This window comes from Pteropus medius, unplaced genomic scaffold, assembly GCF_902729225.1.
Source record: "Pteropus medius unplaced genomic scaffold, Ma_sr-lr_union100, whole genome shotgun sequence".
Taxonomy (NCBI): domain Eukaryota; kingdom Metazoa; phylum Chordata; class Mammalia; order Chiroptera; family Pteropodidae; genus Pteropus; species Pteropus medius.
Window position 1 is genome coordinate 2,461,372 of NW_024352947.1, and position 20,809 is coordinate 2,482,180.

At 37.3% G+C, this 20,809-nt stretch overlaps 1 protein-coding gene across 1 annotated transcript in view; it reads right to left on the bottom strand.

Annotated features, from left to right (window-relative positions):
- ARID4B (AT-rich interaction domain 4B) overlaps positions 1 to 20,809 on the bottom strand; it is a 115,581-nt gene that overhangs the window by 35,405 nt on the left and 59,367 nt on the right. The window contains exons 7-15 of the mRNA XM_039850349.1: positions 19,325 to 19,416; positions 12,302 to 12,440; positions 9,664 to 9,743; positions 7,963 to 8,039; positions 6,884 to 7,038; positions 3,949 to 4,021; positions 2,200 to 2,294; positions 1,215 to 1,312; positions 228 to 471 (exon numbers count right to left, since the gene is read on the bottom strand). Of these exons, the coding sequence (XP_039706283.1) occupies positions 228 to 471; positions 1,215 to 1,312; positions 2,200 to 2,294; positions 3,949 to 4,021; positions 6,884 to 7,038; positions 7,963 to 8,039; positions 9,664 to 9,743; positions 12,302 to 12,440; positions 19,325 to 19,416 (1,053 nt within the window). The remainder of the gene's footprint in view (positions 1 to 227; positions 472 to 1,214; positions 1,313 to 2,199; positions 2,295 to 3,948; positions 4,022 to 6,883; positions 7,039 to 7,962; positions 8,040 to 9,663; positions 9,744 to 12,301; positions 12,441 to 19,324; positions 19,417 to 20,809) is intronic.

Genomic DNA, 20,809 nt, shown 5'->3' on the forward strand with positions numbered 1-20,809 from the left:
TAGCAAAAGGAGGTACTAACCAATACTAATACTGAGAAAGTTATTAGTTATCTTAAGAAACTCCTGCCATTCCTAAAACACTACGTGAAAACAGCAAACGGCTCTTTTAAACACAAAAATAGCACTTACTAAAGAATAAAGTAAAATTATACAAAAATTAACTATGAAAACTCTACAGAGGATATAGAAAATGTACCAAAGAAAAGAAAGGACAGTATCTGATTTACCAGAGAGGGTTTAATATTTTCCTTTCTTTCAATATCATCTTCGGTAGACTTTTCTTCTTTTGGTATTATTTTTTCCTCCTCTTCGATCTTTATTTCTTTGATCTCTTGTTCAGTTTCTTCCTTAACTTTTATTTCTTTTACATTTTCACACTCCTTACATGGCTTGTTAACAACTTTCTCTGGCAATGCCATCTGAAATTCAATGTTGGCCGACCTACAGTACTCCTCAAAACCATATAAGTATCTAGAAACATGAAGAGAAATCATACTTGGGAAAACATTTCAAAATATCACTGCAGAGTTGTGGTTTTTTAAATTCATGCATTTAAGTTCTCGGATATAGAGCCAAATTAATATTCTAATATTTATTCAATTTCAGTTCTTCCCAATCTTTTTAACCCAAATAGAAGTATCTTTCAAAGAAAATATTCATTTAAGGAAACCATGCTACAAGTGAAAAAACAGTCATAATCTTAAATACAGTAGCTGTAACAATAGCAGGCAGCAGAAGTGTTAGTAACAGCGTCCGCTGGTTGAGCACTTCGTATATGCCAGGCATTGGGCCTCTTCGTACATGTAAAATCCCACTGAATCAGAGTGATCCTAGGAGGCAAATAGTATCATCCCATTTTACAAATGAGGAAACTGAGGCTTAGGGGAACAAGTAAATGGACTAAAGGTACCAAAAGGTAAGTGGCAGAACTAGGATTCAAACCTGTTTGTCTAATGTTTAACACCTTGGCATTTTAACCTCTACACAGTACTTTCCAAATTACTTAGCCAAGAAAACTTTCTTCACAGAATAGCTCATCGATCTTAGTAGCATTCACAGAATACATGGTAGTAAATACTACATTAGAGTGGTATCTCTAGCAAAAATTTCTGATTTCTTCTTAGGAGAAATAATCGACCTAAGTTATGTTGTAAATTCCATCCTGTTTTCTAGATAAAATATCTACCACATCCACATCAAGTACACCGACTTACTTTTTGTAAGCACACTTGACATTGTAACCTGCGGCTGAATTTAAGACAGGGATTCCAAGGTCTTGGTAGACTTGTTTCCAAACGGCTCCACTTTCAATCTAATGCACAAAGAGAAACGAAAACCCCCAAGTTAAGAGGTAGGATATAATAAAACTTTGATACAGTATGTATAAAGAGAGTTACTGGTTCTAAGTCTCAAAGAAATGAAAGAGAGCTCTCAATAAATGCTAAATCAAAAATCTGGTTTACAACAATATTTTAAAGTTTTAGGATCCTAACACATCTCGGAAAATTACAAATGTTGAAATATTACAACCTCTGACTTTAAAATAAACCGTGCTATAGTGAATAATATCCACATTCCTAAATCAAAATTTGTAATGAAGAAACAGATAGAAATTTTTAAATGATGTATAATTTCCCATAAAACTTACAAGATAATAAATCAAAACAGTTCTATGAATCTTACTAAAGCATTTTATTCTACCGAATTTTTCCCTCAGAACAGTCTTAATTGGATGAGCACCATCCATCATGGCAACCTTAAGATAACTTCTCCAGTTCAACAAAGATTTTCTGCATGTTTATATGATACACACACGCACATATATAAATGATATGTTTTATACATATCAGGCGCAGTGGAAGAAATTAATGATATAAATAATATTAAGACAAATCCCTGCTCCCAAGGACTTTACAGTCTAGTGGAAAAGAGACACAGAAAAAAAGAATTTCCACCGATTTGGTTGTGCGGTGACAGACAGACACAGGTAGTTTAAGAAAGTCAGACAGTCTTAACAGTAAGTCAGAAAGCTCATTAAAAAAAAAATCTTTAAATTTAAATGCGGTCTGAGGAAGCTAGCTCTGCTTATAACTTGTACTTTCCATATTTTTCTTTTCCTTCTTAGATTTTTTTAAAACAATTTTAGATGAGAGAAAACATGTATGAAAAACATGTTTCACTTCTGATTATAATACTTACATTATCGAATCCTCCAAGTTTGTGTACGAGTCTGAATAACTTAAAGAGATTCAAATTTCGATATCCAAGTACAGGTCGTTTGTTAATAGGTGTGCCTGTTAAGGAAAAGACAAAATGTATTAAATATTAAAACCACACTACATATTTTATTTACAATTTCAAAAGATTAAAATATTACCACCAACTATAGTACAAAACATATATGTGAGGAGAAAAATCCCTTGTTAATCAAAAACATCATGTCTACTACCTTAAGTCCATTTCATTTAAAACCTTTTTTCTCATATCAGATCTTTGAAACCTTATACTATTTTATTCCCTTAATGAACAAAAGAATAAATACCAGAGAGAGCAAAGTAAAATTCTAACAAAACACAACGTACAGAAATTAGGGAAGCGAGGTTTGGTAGAACTGAGGAAGTCCTGAGATAACTGGGCAACTGCTTCACACCAAGAGGTGTCTTCATGACACCTGCTTTGTGTTTTACCAATTCACCCCTACTCTAAATGACTCAGGGGAAAGCTGTCTTTTTTTGTTGTTGTTTTCATTCTAACATGGGAAATTGTAGGGCAAGGACACTGACGCTATCAAACCTTCGAAAGCGTAGAGGCAAAAACAAGACAGAGATACACGACCTATGGCCCTTTCCAAAAAACATATGACAGGCATAAACATATTTTATCGCTCTGTTGTAATATTTAAGTTTTGTTCCTTTTCTTCACTTTTTTTTTTTTTTATCTTATACAAAAGCCTAAGAAATAGCCTACCTCGTTAGGCCAAGCCTCCGTTCATACAAAGATATAACACTGGAATCAAGGACATTTCATATTATAGTAATAGCCACCATAATTTATCAAAACATAAGACAAAGAGAGCCAGCTTCTACTCAGTAGAAATACAAATGACGATGATTTAAAAATCATTAATCTCCAGATGACAGCTGCATTTCCAAGTACTATTCGTTCGTTCTGTCCTCGTCAATCTAGAAACCACACTGTGAACAGCGCATAAGCTGGAGCGCAAGGCCGTCACTGTGGATGGAAGGTTGGCGCCCATTCCTCTTTGCCCCCATCCCTGCATTTCTTTAGCAACATCGGGCAGATTCAATAAACCGAGCCAAGTTTCACCTTGGGACTCCCACCCTTCCCTCCTTCTGGCTCTCTATGGCAGGTTAATTCTCTTCCCAGCTCGACGTGACCGGGTCATAAAAAGACTTACGGCCATCTTCGAGTAAGGGAGAGCCTCACAAGACCACATCTCTCTCTCTCTTCTCTCTCTCTCTCTCTCTCTTTCTCTCCGCCCCTCTCCCTCCCTCTCTCTGTGGTCTCTCCCTTTCGCCCATCTCTCTCTCACACGCACATCCTAGGAACACCAAACTGTGACTGTGGAAGGAGGCCTTTTACTAGAGGCATCTACGCAGGTGCAAACGCAACAGCACTATGATTCTCACTCTGCTGCTTTTCCCGAGTATAAGGGTTTTTTGGGGTCCCATGGATGGGTGGAGGGAAGGACTGGACAGAATACAGGCATTTATGGGTCCATGGCCATGACAGCCATCAAGATACTGTCAAATTCCTCATTCCACTTCCTATGTGACAGATACTATTGCTAGCTGCTGGGGATACTGGCACTCGAAGGTGGCCATGATTACCAGTGACATGACGCTTAATGGACAGAATTATTATTTTCAAAGTATTAACTACCTGATGGCGACAACATTAATGTTGAGCAAAAGAAAAAACACTCACCTCTATCCTCCATAAATTTGTACAACTGCTGTAGAAAATTCTCCCTTTCTTCCGGAAATGGTTCTATTTCTTCCTAATTTTAGTCACAGAAGAATAGAAAATTATGTTCCTCAGTTAAAAATTTTAATAACACAAGCAGATTTCCTACCAACAGCAAAGACTAATACTCACTAAACTATTCCAACGGCTTTTTGCCAAATAAAAATTCTTTCTTAAAACTAAGCTGTTCAAAACCAGGAAAGTCTAGACCTTTTATGCTTTACGGAGGAATGCGTCCTAAAAGGTATCTCGATAGTGACAACCCCAAATGTAAATTCTCATATAAAAAATGAGACTAAAGATGATTCACGAACGTTTTACCATATAAGAGGCAGATTCTTTAAATTAGGGTCACAGGCTCAAGAAGACCTCCTCTCACTCATATTAAACTGGGTCAGGGTTTAACATCAAAACTGACCGTTACTGGTCCTCAAGGAACTATACAAGTGTGGGTCCCATTAGCTGTAACTACAAGCATCCTTCATTACACAGAGCCCCACTGTATAGTACTCAAAGCTTATAAAATCAGTAAAATGGGGAACGAACTTGATCTACAATACCTGAAGATTCAGACTTAGGGAAATCTTCAAGTAATAAAATAGTTCCCCGATTTATCAATTACAAGGGAGGGACTAGCTTCTTGCTGCTGTGGCCAGGGGCTGTGGCAGTAGGGAGCTGGTCCTGAGGCAACCTGCAAGGAGCAGGGTAGGAGGTGAGATGGAGGAACTCGTCAATCAGTGGCTATCATCCACTCAACAAACATTAATGAGCACCAGCAAGTGTAGCCATTACGTTAGGTGCTGAATCAAATGAACGAAAAATGAGCGATGGAGCCTGCCACTGCAGAGCATGATTAGGGGTGACTGCAAAGAAAATGATTCAGAATATACACTGAGGCTTTACAGTCGCTCTGGCTGAGGCAAATGCATTTCTAATAGTAAAAGTCGGGAGCACAGTATAGTCTAAGCACATCATTTTAATTGTTAAAATCATGTGTCTAATGCCATTGAATGAGATTTGCCCCTTGGTTTATAAGGTAGAAAAGCAGAGGAAGGCAAGTTAAAAACAAAAACCCAGGTTGATAAACTATTAGGCGTGCTAGTTGGGCAGAGAAGAAGGACAATTATTAATCTGTTTATGCTGAAGCTGTGTTTCTCATTTTGAGCATGGTCCACGTATGCTGGGTTTTGGTAAGGCAGTCAGATGTGAACTTGAAGGGAATCTCTTCTAGAAGTTATCTTAGATGTTCCCATGGTACAATATTTGACTTTCATAATCTGCCAAGTTCATTCCTGTTGCAAAAATTTTAAGTGAACTTTGTATTTAACGTAAGAAAATATTTAAACTGGAAGCCAGATTTGCTTTTACAAAAACATTTATAAAACAAATCTAAGCAACCGGAAGTTTGGTAACTGACATTTATTAACCTTCTGTTACATGTTATACACTGTGACAGACATTTTGAGTACGAGTATCAGTAAAACATGGTTAGGGGAGAAGAGAAACGGACATAAATAAATGTGTACACACACACACGACAAAACATGTACAAGGAACAGTAGTAGTTTAGACTAGCACATGGGGTGACTAACTTTCTTGCCGTGAGAATGTGACGGTTCGCAGGTTTCCCTTTCCAACAATGACACACAAATAGGGCTTGGACGCCGAGCAGGGGGTGCCGGGCTGAGCGGGGGAGGGCAGGGAAGAGCGCCGTGGGCAGAGGTGCTGGCATGTGCACAGCTGGGCAGAAGGGACATCATTTGATACTGCCGTGGCATGTATGGTTCCAAGTAGGAGGGCACATCGAGAGAAGTGATGGGGCGAAGGGCAGGGGCTGGACTGTAAGGAGGTCCCAGGAGCGAAGCCTGAGTTTCAGAGTGATAAGAAGCCATGAAGGAGGCTTTAGGCGAGGCCTGCCTGCGAGGACTGGCGTTTTAAACAGAAACCGGGGGGTGTAAGACTGAAGCCAGGGACTGTGACACTGCCTTGTCATTCTGCACCGCCAGATCATAAACCACCAACACAGACAATCCTATCTCATTAACAGCTGTTACTACATCTAAATGGCAGAATTTTACAACTTACCTAAAATATTACCTAGACATTAACTGAGTTTCCTAAAAACATCAAATACAATCCACTTCATAATCAAATACAGTATGTAGCCTTCACTATCTGCACTTCTCACCCAATAACTTTTAAGAAGTTGTTCGACAAACCGTTAAAGAATACAGCGGTGCAATGTCACTAGTAACATCATGGACATCTTTTCTTGGTATTTGTCACTGCTGGACCTAAAGTACCAGCTACGATAAATTCTAAAACTTCAGCTCCTTGATCTATATAAATTAAGAGATGTGTTACTTATGATCTAATTAGAATCACCTACCCATTTGTAGTAGATAAAATCATTTAAGATTCTCTGAATCAAAGCGATACTAATTGCTACTTTTTTGTTGATTATTCTTTTTAATACTAGATAGAATATATATTTATGCTCTTCTAGGTATTTTAATAAAATATGTCAGTGCAAACATTGTATGAGGTGACAGCTGTTTTTGCGATGGTCAAAAGCAAGTGAAAGTAGTTTTGCTATGTTAGGTGGCTATTTCCTTAATTATCTGATAAACCAAAAGCACAGCAAGATTAAGAAACATTCTGAGGTTACTGGGATAACTATACTTAATATTTTTAATTTCATAAGATTGTATTTCCATTTTAAGGTAAGTAAGCAAACTACTTGATTATGATGAGTATCACAAATAAATAAAATTTTCTTACGAAATGTTTCTAATACTCAAAGTATTTAAGTGGTTAACGGCTTTATGCCAACCGCGGACTCGCAAAGGAAACCGAACTCCAGTTTCATCCCGAAGGCGAACGGCCTCGCGCTCACCTCTTCCTCGCTGCTGTTGTCCTCCTTTTCCTTTTCATCATCTTCCTCCTCCTCTTCTTCCTCCGCTTCGCTGCTAGAGCTATCTTCTTTCAATTCAGTCTTCCAGTTAGCAGGAATAGTTCTACTTCTGTGAAATTCAAGTGCCTGATCAAAGGCTGGAAAGAGACCATAAACTAAGTGAACCAGAGAAATAAGACAACCGATTTGTCTAAAAATAGTAAACAAGATGAAGAAATGAAAACCACTGTTTTCATAACGCCACTGACATTCGTGAAGTGTTTACTCCGTGCCAGGGGCTGTGCTGGCTGCTCTTCCATGGAGCGGCTCATTTAATCCTAACAGTCTTAAGCATTAGGCACCCATTTTATAGATGCCAAAACTGCTACCGCTGGAACACTTTCCACTGGTTCAAACGATTTCAAGAGAAAAGAGCAGTTTTCTTCTTTTAAACAAAAATTAAGCATGTCTAGTAAAAACAATTTTAAGATCGGTAAATCTTTAATCATTTGGCCAACAAATGACTATTAAACAGTATTATATATCAAGCACAGAGCCACTGTAATGAACATACAATACCTGAAAATATATGACAAATAGGTTTGCTACATCTCTAGTTAAACGTAAATTAGATTAACAATTAGCTTCAATTAAAATAAGCTACAGTTATCAATTTGTAAGACATGGAAATAAATTCTAAACCATAAATTCTTAATGATTTTAACCAGTCTACAGAGCACATTATTGGATTTGACGAATATAGGCAAAGAGAAAACAAACGGCTATTTACAATGCCAGATATCAAGTAAGAAATGCAATTACTGCATATTCTTCAGAAAAATATAACTGTCGTTATATTATGAGAAATAAAAATCAAAGTTACTTTGATTCCTGTTTCTACCGTCCTCAGGAACTAACACTGTATTCAGTAGGTAAGAGCTAGACTACAGTAATAGCTGATGTTACAGTTCTTCCCACTTTTAAATTATTGCCCCTGATTATAGAACAAAAGAAAAGTTGATCTTCAAAAATACTTCCTCAGTTTTTAAACTGACTATAATTTATTCCAAGATGTCCCTCACCTTGTTTTAATACAGCGTCGGGCTTCGGTGCGGTGTCACTGGTGATTTCACGGACATCCTTTCTTGGTACTGAAGTACTGTATTAATTTTTTTTATTTTAAATTAAAAAAGAAAAAACACAACAGAAATTAAGAGTCCAATTACGCACAACAGAAAGCTACCGAAAATATGGGAATACTGACATTTACAATGAAAGTGACTGTACGCAGGACTGCAAGTCTCAAATAAAATGCTGGATAGAATGCTAAAATATGTAATCATCTACAAAAGGACCCAACATAACAGATGTTTTATAAACGACAAGGTATTCTCAAATATCAGGGACCCTGTCTAAAACCAATATTGAAAATACTGAAATAAAAATAATAAATAAAAATGTTCGGAGAGCAGAATCCAATAAAAAGTCAAACAGTAAGAATTAGCTATTACCTTGGAATAATCATAAGCAATTATGAAATGTAAGATTGGAATAAAATGTACTAGTTTATAATGTAAATGTTGTAGATTTTAGGCTCACAAGCAACTTACTGTCCTTCATGGAACTCCCCAAGCAGTAGGAGCGGTCAGATGCAAGCAACGAGAGATTCTATCACACATGTCATATATATTTCCTATTTTACACCAGTATGCAACTTTAATGCGTTTGATTTGTGTCAATCAATCCATAAGAGACTGAAAACTACTCCAAATACATTTTTCAGCTTGCCTATTTTTAAACTTATTTTAAAAATTTTGAATATATACAAAAGTAGGTAGAACAGTGCAATGAACTCCCATGTATCCATCGATCAACTACAATAATCATTAACTCATAGTCACTGCTTCATTTATACCTCTACCTACTCCCACCTCAACTGGATTACTTTAAAGAAAATCCCAAATATTATATAATTTATGGTATTATGGAGTTTGAAAAATACACCATTATTATACTTTTAAAATTAACAATTCTTTAATACCATCAAACCAGTACTCAATTTCAGTGTTCAAATTTCTCTATCTAAATTTTGTTAAAGTGGTTTTCATACATTGTTTTTAAGAATCAATTTTTAGAACTTGAAAACTCAAACACCAATCTTAAAACACAATGATCCTTTTAAGGTATAATAACCTGAATAAGGTAAAGTATAAAATAGATGGCTTTCCTAGTCACAGAATTCTAAAAAAATCCAAAACAAACAAAGACCCTGAAATTCGTAACTCAGTTCTAAAGAAGTTCTACATGAAAAATCACTTTCTTAACATACGTTTATATCAATCCATTCTAACCTTCAGACTACTATAGGTCATATAGAAGTCAAATGCTGTAGTGGAACAGGTATCATCGCCACAACCATTTGGACATAATTAAAACACCTAAAAGTCCTAATTAGACACTCAAGAAAAATAAATATAGCGATATCGCAATCAAGTATTAGATACAGTAGATATGTCAAATTTGCCACAACAAATCACCAGCTATAATGCGGGCAAAACTGACGAATTAGACAGTACTGAGAGTCAAGTTTAGAAAAGATCAAAATGAATGAGACGTACACTGTAAGAACGTCACTCAATGATAACATGAAAAATGATCATACTCTGAAACGTTCTATATGATGAAAATTAAAAGGGTAATGTCACTGGAAATAACGGTTTTATCATTTACCATCCTAATTTGGAAAAACAGCATATTTTTCATACCGAGTGAAATATACTTACAACTTGCCATCTTTGAAAGATCGAACGAGAATATTATCTTTTTTCACTGCAATTTCATCACTACAATCAGGACAAACCACCTTCAAAAAAAAAAAAGTGTGAAACTATTATAAAAGCACATTTATAGCTATTACATGAATATCAACTACTTAAATATTTTTAAAGTAGTTGCAGTTTAGTTTTAAAACTAATTTTATTTTGAGGGCAGACAGTGGGAACACACACAAACAATTTTAAATTTATATCCTACAGCCTTCCAGCCCTCTGGGTGACCCACATGGCTTTGGCGCGGGCATGGGGTTGAAAGCAGAGGCGTGGCTATGGCTAGACTGAAGCTGTGGCCCACGTCCCAGTCAGAAACCGAAAGCTCGAATAACAGTGCAGCGGGGGCGGCAAGAGAGGCAGAGCTGAGGCCTTAGCAGAGGGTCTGCGTCATGGCTCAGAGAAGGACAGGAGCCAAAATGGGATCAGGCATCAGAACTGTAGTAAGAGTAGTGTCCATCCTCAAAACAGCAGAGGTGAGGTCTTACTAGTATTTACATTGAAGTGTATACTTTAATGCATACTGAAACTTCTTCATGATACTACTCACTCCAGAAAGTAAACATGTTAAAGTGGGTACCTTCCTGGAATCTGTACAAGATTTATTACTAACATTAGAAGGTTTCTTCTATTTGAAATCGCCTTAGCTGTTATTTACAGTAAGGATAAAGCATGTCTTCCTAAGGGCCGTGCTAATGAGAGATGCCTATGAATTCTGATTATTCTAATCCCAAGACAGCCCACTATGTATATACCGAGAAAAGTTAACAGCATAGACACATTTTTAAATAAAGAATGGGCTAAGTAAGTTGACAGGTTTGTTTTAAGACCTGTGTCGTTAGCTCTGAAAAGTGACACAACGGTACAGAAAAGCATGTACTCCCACCAAAGGCTAGAGAGGAGCTAGAAACAGGTTAGTTCTAATTCGGTCGTTTAAAAAGTTCATTTTCCATAATTGTAATCACACTACATTAAGGATTCCTTAGATGCTGATGGCATTCTCAAATAATTCACTGATGGAAGTGTCTCCCATGCATTAGCATCTAGGGAAACGTTGCTGTCATTTCAAACGAGCCCTGAAGTAAATACCAACACCGGTTCACTCGTTCACACCCGGCCACTCCACAAACGGTAACGACTACGGGGCGCTGCTGCACTGGGCGCCGGAGGGCGCAGCTTTAGACGGTCACGGGGCCCCCCACGCGGGCCTGCACCCCGACTGGGAAGTTAAGTCCTGGTCTAGGTGTCAGCGCCCGCTTTCCAGAGGAGACCACCTTCTGGCTCAGCGCGGCAGCCGGAGCAGGACTCGGCCTAACCACGCTGTGTGCATGAGCGCGTGTGCACAGCACAGCGCTGCACTGTGACCGGAGAACAGGTGATGGGAAGGGACAGCGAGCACGGAACCCGTTCCAGGAAGCAAAAGGTCAGCGCGGCCGACTTCCCTCCTGGGCTGAATGAGAAGGAAGCAGGGTTCAGATTTCTCAGTCTTGTAGATGTTGATTCTCAGGACATAATCTACACTCTTTAACGAAAGGGTCTGAAGATAGATAACATCCTCACAGGTTTGCCTTTTAAAAAATTACTTTGGCTGTTATGAAGAAATGGACCAGAGAAGGGTAAGAGTTGAAAGAGACTGAGCTACCGACCATCATCCGGGTGAAAGATGGGGACTCGAATGTAAAGAGGTGGTGGCAATGCCAAATTAAAGGAATGAGAAATATCAGAGAGAATTAGGGCAGTGGAGAGATGAGAGAGAAGCGGATGCTTAGGGTTCTGCCTCGTGCTAATGGTGTCAATCACTATGAGAGGAAAGGATGAGAAGGGCCAAGTCTGGGAATGGGGGGGAAGAGAATGAATTCACTTTTAGGCTTATTAAGTTGTGAGGTGGCTGAAGGATAGTCAAACGGAATAGTGAAGAGAGAGAGACCCAAGTCTGGAGCTCAGAAGAGAGGTCTGAACTCTAAGATATAAACTTGAGAGTCGACAGCCTAAATATCAGGGGTCTAAAACTACGAGCCAAATTCACCCTTTTGTTTCTTGCTCATGAGCTTCAGGTTTTGAAACTACACGTGTGACAGCTCTGGCCAGTGCTGACAGTGGCATGTGAGCAGTGGGTTCGGCCTTCATTCAGATCAGGAACCGCAATCCACATTTTCTCCTGTTCGCCCACGTGTGTTATTTTCTGGGTCCCTAAGGCATTTCAGTTTGTTATTTCTGCAACCGATGCTATAACAGGGGATGAGAGCATCCTAAAAAGGATACAGAGAGATATATTCTGAACCCTGAACAACAACACTGAAAGCCTGGTTAGAGGAGAAACGGTGAAGAAAACTGAAAAGGAAGAAAATGGAAACGGAAGCGAAAACTTCCTCCCCGTAAGATGGGGTAGATACTATTTTTTTTTCAATCTCACTTAAGACTGAATGAGACTACTTATATACTCCGACGATTCTGAAAGTAATCTTTGTGTGAACTGAATGATGCCAAAGCCACTTCCCCATTTTGTACCTATGAAAAACACTAGTAGGAAAATCGATTGTTTTTTCATGAACTTATGTAGTTAAAAATTAAACGCTTTAATACTAAAGTTACTCACCAGTGCAGGAAACCACAGTGCTTTCTTTTTATCCAAACTAACATAATCTACACATACGACTTTTCCTAGCAGCTCATCAATCTGTTTCCTATCATCCTCATCTTCATCACTGGAGGATGAAGAAGATTCTTCTTCAGGTCTAGGGAAAGAAAACAATAAAGTATTTCCATTTATCTTCGCAAAGAATAAGCATACCAAGTTGATGAATATAAGTATTCTAGAAATTTTATCCTATTTCCTAATATCTACAGAATAGCCCGTTTAAATTCTTAAAGGTTTTAAAATTTCTAAAGAATAACAGAAAGGGTTATTATGAGAGGAAAGCACATCAATTTCCTAAAAATCTTTCAGTTTATTTAGTGCTATTTTAAAAGATTAAGAGGAATACTGAACAGAATAAAACTGGTCTCAAATTCTCATAAAAGGCTAAAGGCCCCATATAAAACATCCCAGTTCCATATATACTAAAATAAACTAGATCTTACTCACAGATTAAAGGGGTCCTAGAGACAGTAATTGTACACTCTCAATACAAAGCTAATTTTAAAAAGGGAAGGCAGGTCTTTATTAACCGGGGAGGAGGGTAGGGAGAAGAGACCATCTGATAAGAGATCACCACTGCTATCCCCAATACCAAATATACACAAACTAGGTATTCATAAAATGTGCAATATGGTTCTTTTGTATTATGTTAAAAATTCCTGCCAGTTACATTGTATACTGAACTAGTAAATTAGAAAGACATTAGGAAAAAGAACTATCTAAAACCACCTATTTGATGTTAGAGGGAAGTACAGTAAAAAGTAAAAGTAAAAAGGACAAAAGAAACAAAATTAAACAAAAAATTCTACTCTGAATCTGGTTGTAAGAAGAAAGCCCACAATCAGTGCTAAGGAAAATAAAGATTCTAACAACTGACTGCTCAAAATGCTCAGAATAAGACACTAAAACATGTTAACTAAATAGACTGCAATGTAAGTTCTTTTTTAAAAATAAAATACAATAATGACTAGTACTGATTATCTCCAGAGATGAAAATATTTTTGAGATAGTTAGCAATGACCAAGTTCACTGACAAAAATGTAAACTGACGGTATTTTAAAACTTTAAACACGATTTATCTATTTGGTTGATGGGGATAAATCCAGTAGAGTCTATATTTGTCTTCATGTCTTTCCAAAAGAATGGCAATATAAATGTCATCCCTTTATATTTATATAGTTTAACATAGAGATAACATTATAATAATATTAGATACTTTAGAGCGATATGATAAATATCACTATTTGATTTCAAGGATCGAATAACTTAAAAATTATCCCCTGAAAAAAAAAAAGCAAATCTTAAAGTTTGCTACTGAGTAGAACTACTGTACTTCAAATGGCACTTAACTGACTCCTACTTAGAGAGTAGGTAACAGGCAGCAGGAAAAACCAACCTACCCTCCTATCGACAGAGCATCAAACCTTAGAAATAGGCACATAGCTTGGGACAGTAATGACAGACTTCACAAGTCTGGTTTCTACTTGATTAGAAGAGAATATCAGAGACGACTTTTCTCTCTCCACTTTCTAATGATTGCAGAAGACTCATTTAGCTAGGGTTTTACAGACACTATGTCATTATCATTAGCAAGAGAGAGAGTCACAATGTCACAGATAACATGTATCAGATTCCTTTCGAGAAAACTGGGCTTTCTTTAACCAACGAAGTCATCTGCATCTTTATAAATTGTTTAATTTCCTTCTTAAGACTTAACAAGTGTGAAGACTTCAGACACCAGAAAGATTTTTATATTTATGTGTGTGTGCATAAACTGGTAACATAAATAATCTATCCCCCTCACACAGTACAAGTCCAGGTTCCACCCTAAAACCATTCCCCATTTATGAACTAGATTCCCTCCCTCCCGCTCCCCTGCAAGACTCTGTCTCAGCAATGCTCACTTCTCTCTCCTGTATCAATTTTTTTGCCTCTACTAGACTGAGTCCCATCGGCATGCTACTATTTCCATCAGTATGCTGTTATTTCTTCCACTTCAAAAGAAACCCCCTAACCTCACTTTCTCTACCAGCTCATTTCTCTGTTCTCCCTCTTTGTGGCAGAACAGCCTGGAACACTCTACCTTCACTTCCTGTAAAGTCTCTGTTCAAACGTCATTTCAATTAGGTTACCCCTGACCATTTTATGCAAATTTACAACCTGCCCTCCCCCAAAACCCCTCACCTTACTCTTATTTCCACAGCACTTACGAATCTATCATACTATATAATTTACTTGTTTCTTGTATTTTTACTTTATTGTCCACCTCCCCCAACACGAGAGAGCGTAAGCTCTAAAGGCAGAGATTTTGTAAAGGCCTTTTTTGTTCACTGATATATCTCAAGTACTTGAACAGTGCTTGGCACAGCGTAGACAATAAATATTTGTCAACTAAATAAATGAAATGAATAGATTTCTTTCTTTCTACTGGGGTACTTCTGATTTTATTTCTCCTGAAATTTCAAAATGTATACAATCAGTATAATGCACATAACCAGCACAAACCATACCATTATACCTAAGGTTTCTTTAACTTCTCTTTTAGAGAAGCTTGGCCAGGAAATTGTTTACATAAAACAAGTACTCAATACACTAACGAACTAAAATACGGAGCAGGAATAGAGCAAGCAGAGAACCTGCATGGTTTCCGCTCCCCTCTGAGATCATCGCTTCTGTGGTGGTGAGGTATTTGTTTAGAGTCGCAGCAAAATAATACACTGTCTCTGTGAAATAAAACCTGATGATGCCATTGGAAACAAAGCTAGTCACATGTAATGTTTCTCACAACAGATTAACAGCTAATCACTTAAAGCTGATGGCACATCACTAATAATTTTAAATTAATTGTAAATCAAGTGAGAACTTGAGACATGTGCCATAGAACAGCAAATGATGAGATGGAAAGAGAAAACAGCCAGGAATTTCAGAGGCTCAGTCTTTGACATGCGATTCTAACTTCAATGGTCCTCGATATTTCGGTCAAGGGATTAACGCACTTTCAAATTTTATACAGTAAATTAAAAATCTGTATTAGTATCAAGGAGACTGACAATTACAGCTTCTTAGAGATTACAAAGTAGGGAATATATGGACATGCACAGACTTAACCAATGAAAGAGTTTTGGTTTAATCTGGCCCCCATTTTTATCAAGGACACCAGAATCAAATTCTCATATCAAAATAAAGAGGCAAATGAGAGAGATCTTCTGGAGTGAGCTAGTGGTGCCGGCTGCACGATTCTGTGAACACACTAGAAAAAACACCGGACGCCGCACACTTTAAAAGGGCGGATTTTATGATATGTGAATTATGACTCAATAAAAAAAATTGTTTAAAGATCTGCAGACTTGTAAACACCAGGCTGAAATCCTTAGAATATTGGGTAAATCTTAGCACCATCACGGGGTAAAATCTGTACCCATAAATAATCCCTAACAAGAATCCTGACAGGCCTTATTATGCTTTATTCCTTTTCTGAAGGGGAAGAAAAAACAGCAAGTAAACTGCTTCCCCACTGTCGCCAGGTTACTGGAAAAAACAACTTGGGGGTGGGATATCTCAGGCGTTCTGTTCTTCAGGCAGAATAAAATAAGACCTCTGCATATGATGAGCAAATAATAAGGGCAAAATTCAATCAAGTTATACACGGATCAAAAGGATCAATAACTTCTTTCAAAAAATTAAGCTAGAGGATGATAATGATTAAAAAAGAAAATCCCTGAATATGTTAGAATTAATTAAAAGTAGCATATAAATAAAACTCCAGTAAGGGAAGATGGCAAAAATAACCAATTCTGGAATACCCGGGGCGGGTCACCGGCACGGGGACAGTGGCTGTCGCAAGGAAAACAAAGGCAGTGACATGCTACTGTGACAGTGGAGTCCGGGGATCTTGGGAAGAGACAGCCTTATTTATCTTTGTACAAAAATAAATTTTAAATGACAGAGAACCACAATGAAGACATTTTTAGTTAAATGATGGAAAAGGAAATGAAGGTCAGACAAATGACCTTAAGATCTAGGTCCAAGACTTTGTTGTAGAAAATCACTCTGAAGAAAGGCAAAACAAGAACTCTGAGGAACTGTGATTCAGGAGATGGACGCTTACTTCACTGTGGTCTGAGCCTCTGGTGCTTACACGCCCAGGCTCACAGTGCGAAGCGGGACACAACACCTCTGGACAGTGGAGGGGAGAGGGAGGGATGGAGGGAGAGAGGGGAGAAAAGGGGAAGAGGGGGGGAGAGAAAGAGAGAGAAAGAGAGAGGCAGGAGAGAGCCAGAGAGAGTGAGTGTGAGGCAGGGAGAGAGAGCTTGAAAGACAGAGTGCTGAAGGGTGTAGAGGTGAGAGAGAGAGAGAGAGAGAGAGAGGTGTGGTGTGTGTGTGTGTGTGTGTGTGTGTGTGTCAGGGGTGGGGGACCCAGACAGGCCGAGCTCCACAGCAAGTCTTTCATTACACACACAGGTTCTCAGCAAGAAAATCGCAGACTTAGAGTGTTTGCTAAAATCTTTAGAAAGCAAAGATCGACTTGCTCAGTGACAACTGCATGTCATATATTCAAGAAAGGGAGACCTCAGCGAAGAAACATAATCGGCTTTTTAACAGATCATCATTTTTGGTCATTTTTATAAATCGATCTTTGACATTTTATAAATTACCTTATTTTATTTTTATACTTCTGGGTGACATTGCAGACATATATCTAAATATGAGATACAATTTTTTTCAAAAAAATTCTTAAAAGATTAAAAAACTTTTTCCTACATATAATCTAAAATAATATGAGAATGTTATTTTAAAAAATAATACAGCCTCAAACAGTCCGACCTGTCAGACATAAATACTAGTAAGCAGAATTCTTATATATTCACATATAAACAAAATCATGTTACACACTAATAATTTCATGAAAATTTTTTCATTCAACACATGATGATATCTAGTACTTACACAGTGCTTATTACTATATATATACTTTAAAAATATGAATTCATTTAATCTTTGCAACAACTCTCAGAGATAGGTAATACTATGACAGGTAAAACTCAATTTCACAGATCAGAAAATTAAGGCATGAAAAGACTCAGTAAGCAACCAGCACAAGGTCACATTGCAAGGAAGTGGCAGAGGCGGGATCCGAACCCAGGCTACCTGGCTCCACCGTCTGCACTCTCAACAACTAAGCCGCATCGTCACTCTCAGCAGCTACAGAAGTAGAAATCTTCATAAGGAAATAATTTTACATTAAATACACTCCACCCCACCATTTTGATATCATTAATCATGATTAATTAAGAGCTGACTATAGAACTACAGGAAGACTCTAATGATCACTGGTAGGCGAAATCTTAAATTCACAATCGAAGTCATTAATTTTTAAAGAGAGATCAAAAAAGTTAACTTATATTTTATGGCAACGTAATAGTCATCTGGAACAAGTGAAAACATTATTAGATAAAAATAATATCTAATAATCACAACAGGACTCTTTCATAGTAATGATGTCACCATACATTTTTCATTTATTTTTCTTTTTAACTAGAACACTCGATTTTTGAATAACATGCGTAGAAAAGAAAACATAGTTACAATCTGAGTATTCTAAAAATAATCAAGTAAGCAGCAAGCTGTATCACAAGAAATTATTCGCCTAGTAACTAAGAAAAACGTTTTCTAAAAGGTTCAGAGAGAAAAAAAAAGGCCTGGCTCAAATCATAAGTTACCTACTCGTAAGTGACTCAAATCGGTTATACTGAAGTTTTCAATAATTTGACTAACATTTATTTTTAATGGCTACTCTAACAATATGTGGACTTAGCCACATTAAAACTTTAAAAATTTTACTACAGTAAAATATTCAAATAGTTTTAAAACAATCTCCAAGAGAATGAATAAAAACATTCTCCTGCCCTATCCCTTCCTACTTTCTTCTGCTTCATGGAATCAATTGAATTTTTAACTCAGCTCTATCTCTGACAGTTACTACCTTATCTCTAAATGATATTCTTATACTGGTATCCATTTATACATTTTAAACGCTTTTTTTTATCCTGACTTCTCGTTGTCATAAGAGTATTAACTTTTATATCTAAACCACCTCCCCAACTTCCTAACATTGTTTTCCTTTCTTACATAATTTGGGATGCGGGAATCGCTAAACGCCTTTGCTATTTTTTTCTCTGTTTCTCAAGGTACCTCTAATTCCTCCCTCCACGGTTCCACTTGCTAGGTGCTCAAGCTCCTCTGTGACAGAGGCTTCCGTCCCTCCTTCCACACCGCACTGACTCCCAGCATCCTGAGTTACTGAGAGTCTGTCTGTCTGATGCCCTTCTTCTCAGTCCTCTGCAATTTTCTCTTTCTGGAACTGTTCGATGGTTGTTTCTTTATCTCTGATGACCTGAAATCTCATGACCCCTTGATCCTGTGATCCTTTTTAATTTGGAGCCTTTGGGAGTGCAGGCGCATTTTGATGAGGGTGATCTGTTAAGTATGTGGCCTACGCGGAGAAGGCGGCCCTTGCCACAACTGTAAGAGGCAGAATAGGTGAAAAGAATGTAGAGTCCAGAGGATAAAAAAATATGTTTTCAAAGAAAGAGTGGGGAGACACAGAATGGTTCACATAAAAATGAGAGCGTTTCTATTGAGAACGGAAGAATGCGTGAGACAGTGACATGGAAGGGTGGCATTGGAGACCCCAAAAAGCATGAATAAAAGCAAGATTTCAGGAAAACGAAGGGTGCGTTCGGGGAATATTGACTAGTTCCACTTTGACTACAGCATCAAGAATCATGTGGGGAGAACGGGAGGCAGACACACAGCTGTCAAGCACCGCGCTAAGGAGTCCGAAGTTACTATTAGATCTGAAATTACCATTAGATCCAGTTAGCATTTTGCAAATTACAATTTAAAATTAGTAACTTTTAAAACAATGCTAGAAGGAGAAATTAATTCAGGTTCAACTAACAGTCATGAAAATGGACTTACACATGGTTAGATCTTCTTCCTCTATTTGTTTTCTTTCCTATGACTGGAGTGCCAAAATGCTCGGGGTTGGTGAGTGGGAGCTGGTCTAATGTCTGTGGGTAAGAACATAAACCCATCAAAAGTTATTACGTTGCAAGTTCTTTTTTCTTTTTAAACCAAATCAGTTTAAAAATATGCTTAGATTTTGAGGTTAAAAACTTCTCCCAAGGAAGACTAAAATACAACTTTCCTAAAGATAAAAAATTTAAAGGTATTAGAATAAAGATGATTGAGCCCATTACTGGAAAAAAAAAAAAAAGGTGAAAAGAAATTTAGCTCGTCTCTCTAGATGATTTCATTACCTATTCGAAGGTTGACAGACTTCTAACAATGATTAAAATACAAAACAAACACAACTTAGTGGAAACATACATTTGAAAGGTAAGACACCTACCCATATGTAAGGACCTAACTAACTCCTAGATTGGGGCCATCTGCAGCTCAAATTTTTCTCTGCGCACAGAGTATCATAATATATAAAATGGAATTCTTAACTGGTAACAGAAACAAAATTACCAGAATAAGCATCAACTGCCTGAGAAAAGGCTTCAGATAAACTATATTTTTACTTTGCAAACATTTTTCAAAATGAACCTTTATTAAAGAAAAATGTAAAAATTAGCCTTTTTACATTTCATATTTTATTTTCCATTCCTTTTGAATCTGCAGTACCCAATGTTGTGCTTAGTATGAAGACAATAATCAATAACTGAACATTTCTTTATTACCAACTGATGGTTTACATCAACCTGTTTGTCCCTAACGCCATCCAAAAGTAACAATTTCCAGGCAAGGCATCGGTTGACGATTAAAAGCAAAATGAAGAAAAAGGGATTTTGGAGTTGTTTCTCAATAGCAGATACTTCTTAGATTTTCTTGCTGTTATTTCCTGAAAAAGTGTGCATATCCAGAAAGTTAAGGTATCAATCTAAAGATGCTATCCCAACTAACTCAGAATCTTCTGAGTATCGATTCTGATACTGTTCCCACTTTTTCTGCATTTTTAAGGTTTTCCACAGTTGCGAATCCTTCCATCCCTCCAATAAAACTTTTGCTAGTACAGACACTCATAACACTAGGGGAACTAAAGAGCCCAGAAAACCGTCAGGACCGAAGTGAGGGAGAGGAACTACTTAGGATAAAGGCTTCTCAAAGTTACACGCCACAGTGGTGGACGGAACAGCGCCTGTCAACTTAGATTTTAAGGATTAGATCTCTAAATACAAACTAATGCTTATATTTAAAAGGAAATTTTTAACTTTTACTTTTAAAGCTGAGATAATTTTGTTGAGACAATAATGACTTAAAATGTAAAAACAGGAAGCGTATTAAGAATCCATTTTGCGTAACTTGTTAGAATATATGTAAATGTACTTAAGGTACATATATATCCAACTGACAAAGAATATAGTACTAGCCATAAAGCATTAAATAAAGATTAATTCC